The sequence below is a fragment of the Rutidosis leptorrhynchoides genome, chromosome 3, assembly GCF_046630445.1.
Source record: "Rutidosis leptorrhynchoides isolate AG116_Rl617_1_P2 chromosome 3, CSIRO_AGI_Rlap_v1, whole genome shotgun sequence".
In the NCBI taxonomy this organism is placed as follows: domain Eukaryota; kingdom Viridiplantae; phylum Streptophyta; class Magnoliopsida; order Asterales; family Asteraceae; genus Rutidosis; species Rutidosis leptorrhynchoides.
In genome coordinates this window covers 686,958,106-686,964,781 of record NC_092335.1, presented here as the reverse complement: position 1 = coordinate 686,964,781, position 6,676 = coordinate 686,958,106, and the positions used below count along the sequence as shown (strand labels likewise).

At 34.0% G+C, this 6,676-nt stretch overlaps 1 protein-coding gene across 1 annotated transcript; it reads left to right on the top strand.

Moving 5' to 3' along the window:
* Nucleotides 1-371: 371 nt before the first annotated feature.
* Nucleotides 372-1,277, top strand: LOC139902707 (uncharacterized). Its single transcript, XM_071885311.1, has one exon. It carries the CDS (start codon nt 372-374, stop codon nt 1,275-1,277), a length of 906 nt encoding a protein of 301 aa, XP_071741412.1.
* The last annotated feature ends 5,399 nt before the right edge of the window (nt 1,278-6,676 follow it).

Below are 6,676 nucleotides of genomic sequence, written 5' to 3'. Positions count from 1 at the left end.
CCAAGTATTGGATAAAAAAATAAAATGCAAGCATGTCTTATTTTCTATAATACAGTGGCATGCTTAAGAGATTAATAAATTAGTTATTAATTAATTAATCTCAAAATATATTTAATTTATTAAACCAAAAACAATTGATTAATAAATTAATTCCCGATTAGAAGGTGTATCAAACAATTTATGATTGGCCTTTGTGTGTGACCGAATAGGATAAATGGACTTTATATTATTTAATGTCATGGGCATACCTTCAGAATATATGTACCACGGTCAAATCACGGTTGAACCGTAACCAACCCGAGAACATATTTCCAATAGTTAGAAATCAAGATGAAAGAAAAAACTATGTCTTTATAGAGAGAAGGGCCAATATGTTCAGTAACTTCATCGATAGCAGACATCTAATCGAAATCCCACTCCTTGGGAAAAGGTTTACAAGAATCAGTGACGATGGATCCAAATTTAGTAAGCTAGATCGTTTTCTCGTTTTGGAAAGTTTCCTCAATTCGTGGGGCGATATTTCTGTCACTTCCTTGGACAGAAGAACATCAGACCATTGTCCAATTATCCTCAAAGACATGAACGAAGATTTCGGTCCAAAGCCATTTAAAATTTTTGATTTATGGCTAGAATGTATAGATGTTGAACTGGTCATTGTCGATGCTTGGAACAAGGAAATCAAAGGCTCAAGATGTGATTGTGTGTTTCGTAACAAAATGAAGAATGTCAAAGAGGCTCTCAGGGAATGGAGCAAACATCAATATAGTAATCTAGATGTCGAATTAGATACTTGGAAAAAGACTGTCGAAAACCTAGAAATAAAAGCTGAGCAGAACACGTTGACAGATACTGAGCTTGAAGAATGGCTAAATGCTAGGGTAAAATGGCTTAGTAAAGAAAAAGAAAAAGCTGAGATGTTGCGTCAAAAAGCCCGTTTAAATTGTATAGCAGAGGGAGACGATAATACGTCTTCTTTCCATTCGACAATCCGAAGAAAAAATAACTCATCAAACATCAGAGGGCTAAACTTAAATGGCAAATGGGAGGAGAAACCTACTGTAATCAAGGAAGAAGTTCATAAATATTTCAGCCATATTTTCGAAAACAAACAGACAACAATTCTGGATTTTGAGAGTTTAAATTCTCCTCATTTCAACACTTTAGATCCGACTGATGTGTTGATGTTGGAAGCACCGAATCATGAATCTGAATTGTGGAATGCGATTAAAGATTGTGAACCCTCGAAGGCCGGCCTGGACCGGATGGCTTCAATCTAGGTTTCTATAAAAATTCTTTTGGCTCATAAAAGAAGACCTAATGAAAGCCATAGAATGGTTTTGGAGCCATAAAGAGATCTCAAAGGGGTGTAATGCCTCTTTTCTTACCCTTATTCTTAAGAAGAACGATCCTTTGAATCTTGGAGACTACCGTCCAATTAGCCTTATCGGGAGTTATATGTATTTTATTAAATGTCACGACATTTAGATTTTGTCTACAAAACTACAACCTTAACATTTGACTCAAAAATGCCATCTCCAGTTCAATTTCATACCATAAATACAATATAATGTCAACAAATAAATCATGTTTAAAACCCCGCAATTTTTTGCGGGTTATAACCTAGTAAATAAAGACATGAAAAGAATTAACATACCACGAGTAGAAGAAACTGTTCGTATACTGAAGTAGTTGTGGATGATGAGCATAAATTAGGGTCTGTTTCCACCTCATATAATCTGCCCAACACGCTCACCATTAACTCAGTCCCCTGAAACAACACCTCATTGTCAAAATTTCAGATACATTTGATGCGTAGAATGCAAATTTATTAACTTAAAAAACATTACACGGTAAGGAACAATACAACCCCATACGTAAAAGAAAAAAAAAAGGCTTACTCAGGTTTAGTATGCTAAACCTAGTAACATGGTTGTAAAAGTCCCTCCGACTAGCCGGGATTATGAAGTAGTAGGACTAGTCCCCGACTAGACTCCAACTTGGTCGATTTAGGGGAAATTTAATCTAGTTGGTCAACGTTTGACTAGTCCCCGTCTAGTCTCCAACTTGCAACATGCTGAACGACTAATCACCGACTAACGACTTTACAACCTTTCCCGATAAATCTACATGCTAAGTTAATATATTTTTGGATGGGTTTCGAGAGATTACCCCGTGCAAAAGATAATCAGTACGAAGGTGTTTCTTTAGAAATTTCCAGTAGTCCAACTGAATGGGGATCTGCGACAATAGGCAAGTGGTATTCGGTTAGAAAATGAAATATGCAATAGTGATTTCTTGTTTACCTCAGTTCATTACCTCAACTCCAAAATACGGTAGCAACGAACACTCAAACTCCAAACCGCTAACGGTGGCTATATGCCTATAGGCATCCATGATGCGTACAAAATACGATCTTTGTATCGGATCGTTCTTCTTTTGTGTCTCTCCATTCTGCTCATTGGTTAGATCAATGTATTGAATTAACATTCGGGTTATTATTTTAAATAGGGCAAATTACATAAAAAGGTAACACATTTTATCTTTTTGATTAATTTTTAAAAGAAGAAAAAAAATCCATTTTCTTTTTATGTATCCTAATGAAATAGATTACCGAAAATAGGAAACACGAAAAAATTTGTTACCTTTTTATGTTAATTTGCCCTTTTAAATAATTATAATGATATAAAGGGTAAAATGAAAGTTTTAATTACCTTTCCCCGGTTGAATTCCGGAAGAACTGCATGATCCAACATATCAAAGGAGATTCTGCTGTAGCCAAGCTTGCCCCAACACATTCCGTAGCTGTTCCTGACTAAGCAGTAGTGTTTAGATACATCTTGTGAGCTTGTGTCCACTCCAACAACTAGCAATGCATGATTCGTTGTTTTCACCATCGGATCATAAACGTCTTCATACTTTCCTTTAACCTTCCATTCTTTATAAAACTCGTGGTGGAAGGGGACGTTAGTAGTAGCCGCCTCATAAGCTAATTCTCTGTCAACAAATTTTCCCATAACAACCCACACATACACCGGATGCTTATATCTGTATTTCGAGAAATTGTGAACAATTAACCTCTTTATATCAGCTCGATTATCTTCGACGATCATACCATCGATCGTATACCTCGGACGACCTGGCTGTCAGCGGGTGTATATACAGACTTCAAGGGATTATTAAAAGTCGTCGCATTGAAGGGATAATCATGAATGGTCTGTAGACCAAAGTAAGGATCTGTTAAGATTGTAGATGCCTGCTCCTCTGAGTAACAGTGAGTATCAACTAGCGGCTGAGGTGATAAAATCAACCCACGGAGTCCATTCATGTTGGTGATTTGAGTGTCATCCAACTAACATTTTAGCTGATTGTGATTTACTAGAAAGCAGGAGTTGACTAGTGATACTTAACATGGGTTCGGTGAGTGCGGAGTGCACGCCTATAAGAGTGAACTAGACACTGGCGCACGGTAATGGCAGGGGTCAAGGGGGCTGCGCCCCCTTGCGGGGTCCAAGGGGCAGCGTGAAATGTCCCGTTCTTATTGATTAAAAACGTTCCATATTAATTGATTTCGTTGCGAGGTTTTGACCTCTATATGAGACGTTTTTCAAAGACTGCATTCATTTTAAAACAAACCATAACCTTTATTTCATCAATAAAGGTTTAAAAAGCTTTACGTAGATTATCAAATAATGATAATCTAAAATATCCTGTTTACACACGACCATTACATAATGATTTACAATACAAATATGTTACAACAAAACAAGTTTCTTGAATGCAGTTTTTACACAATATCATACAAGCATGGACTCCAAATCTCGTCCTTATTTAAGTATGCGACAGCGGAAGCTCTTAATAATCACCTGAGAATAAACATGCTTAAAACGTCAACAAAAATGTTGGTGAGTTATAGGTTTAACCTATATATATCAAATCATAATAATAATAGACCACAAGATTTCATATTTCAATACACATCCCATACATAGAGATAAAATCATTCATATGGTGAACACCTGGTAACCGACATTAACAAGATGCATATATAAGAATATCCCCATCATTCCGGGACACCCTTCGGATATGATATAAATTTCGAAGTACTAAAGCATCCGGTACTTTGGATGGGGCTTGTTGGGCCCGATAGATCTATCTTTAGGATTCACGTCAATTAGGGTGTCTGTTCCCTAATTCTTAGATTACCAGACTTAATAAAAAGGGGCATATTCGATTTCGATAATTCAACCATAGAATGTAGTTTCACGTACTTGTGTCTATTTTGTAAATCATTTATAAAACCTGCATGTATTCTCATCCCAAAAATATTAGATTTTAAAAGTGGGACTATAACTCACTTTCACAGATTTTTACTTCGTCGGGAAGTAAGACTTGGCCACTGTTGATTCACGAACCTATAACAATATATACATATATATTAAAGTATGTTCAAAATATATTTACAACACTTTTAATATATTTTGATGTTTTAAGTTTATTAAGTCAGCTGTCCTCGTTAGTAACCTATAACTAGTTGTCCACAGTTAGATGTACAGAAATAAATCGATAAATATTATCTTGAATCAATCCACGACCCAGTGTATACGTATCTCAGTATTGATCACAACTCAAACTATATATATTTTGGAATCAACCTCAACCCTGTATAGCTAACTCCAACATTCACATATAGAGTGTCTATGGTTGTTCCGAAATATATATAGATGTGTCGACATGATAGGTCGAAACATTGTATACGTGTCTATGATATCTCAAGATTACATAATATACAATACAAGTTGATTAAGTTATGGTTGGAATAGATTTGTTACCAATTTTCACGTAGCTAAAATGAGAAAAATTATCCAATCTTGTTTTACCTATAACTTCTTCATTTTAAATCCGTTTTGAGTGAATCAAATTGATATGGTTTCATATTGAACTCTATTTTATGAATCTAAACAGAAAAAGTATAGGTTTATAGTCGGAAAAATAAGTTACAAGTCGTTTTTGTAAAGGTAGTCATTTTAGTCGAAAGAACGACGTCTAGATGACCATTTTAGAAAACATACTTCCACTTTGAGTTTAACCATAATTTTTGGATATAGTTTCAGGTTCATAATAAAAATCATTTTCTCAGAATAACAACTTTTAAATCAAAGTTTATCATAGTTTTTAATTAACTAACCCAAAACAGCCCGCGGTGTTACTACGACGGCGTAAATCCGGTTTTACGGTGTTTTTCGTGTTTCCAGGTTTTAAATCATTAAGTTAGCATATCATATAGATATAGAACATGTGTTTAGTTGATTTTAAAAAGTCAAGTTAGAAGGATTAACTTTTGTTTGCGAACAAGTTTAGAATTAACTAAACTATGTTCTAGTGATTACAAGTTTAAACCTTCGAATAAGATAGCTTTATATGTATGAATCGAATGATGTTATGAACATCATTACTACCTTAATTTCCTTGGATAAACCTACTGTAAAAGAAAAAAATGGATCTAGCTTCAATGGATCCTTGGATGGCTCGAAGTTCTTGAAGCAGAATCATGACACGAAAACAAGTTCAAGTAAGATCATCACTTGAAATAAGATTGTTATAGTTATAGAAATTGAACCAAAGTTTGAATATGATTATTACCTTGTATTAGAATGATAACCTACTGTAAGAAACAAAGATTTCTTGAGGTTGGATGATCACCTTACAAGATTGGAAGTGAGCTAGCAAACTTGAGAGTATTCTTGATTTTATGAAACTAGAACTTTTGGAATTTATGAAGAACACTTAGAACTTGAAGATAGAACTTGAGAGAGATCAATTAGATGAAGAAAATTGAAGAATGAAAGTGTTTGTAGGTGTTTTTGGTCGTTGGTGTATGGATTAGATATAAAGGATATGTAATTTTGTTTTCATGTAAATAAGTCATGAATGATTACTCATATTTTTGTAATTTTATGAGATATTTCATACTAGTTGCCAAATGATGGTTCCCACATGTGTTAGGTGACTCAAATGGGCTGCTAAGAGCTGATCATTGGAGTGTATATACCAATAGTACATACATCTAAAAGCTGTGTATTGTACGAGTACGAATACGGGTGCATACGAGTAGAATTGTTGATGAAACTGAACGAGGATGTAATTGTAAGCATTTTTGTTAAGTAGAAGTATTTTGATAAGTGTCTTGAAGTCTTTCAAAAGTGTATGAATACATATTAAAACACTACATGTATATACATTTTAACTGAGTCGTTAAGTCATTGTTAGTCGTTACATGTAAATGTTGTTTTGAAACCTTTAGGTTAACGATCTTGTTAAATGTTGTTAACCCAATGTTTATAATATCAAAAGAGATTTTAAATTATTATATTATCATGATATTATGAGGTACGAATATCTCTTAATATGATATATATACATTAAATGTCGTTACAACGATAATCGTTACATACATGTCTCGTTTCAAAATCATTAAGTTAGTAGTCTTGTTTTTACATATGTAGTTCATTGTTAATATACTTAATGATATATTTACTTATCATAATATCATGTTAACTATATATATAACCATATATATGTCATCATATAGTTTTTACAAGTTTTAACGTTCGTGAATCACCGGTCAACTTGGGTGGTCAATTGTCTATATGAAACCTATTTCAATTAATCAAGTCTT

Bases quoted from the DNA above. Each gene is read 5' to 3' on its own strand.
- LOC139902707 (XM_071885311.1), top strand. From the start codon at position 372: ATGTTCAGTAACTTCATCGATAGCAGACATCTAATCGAAATCCCACTC.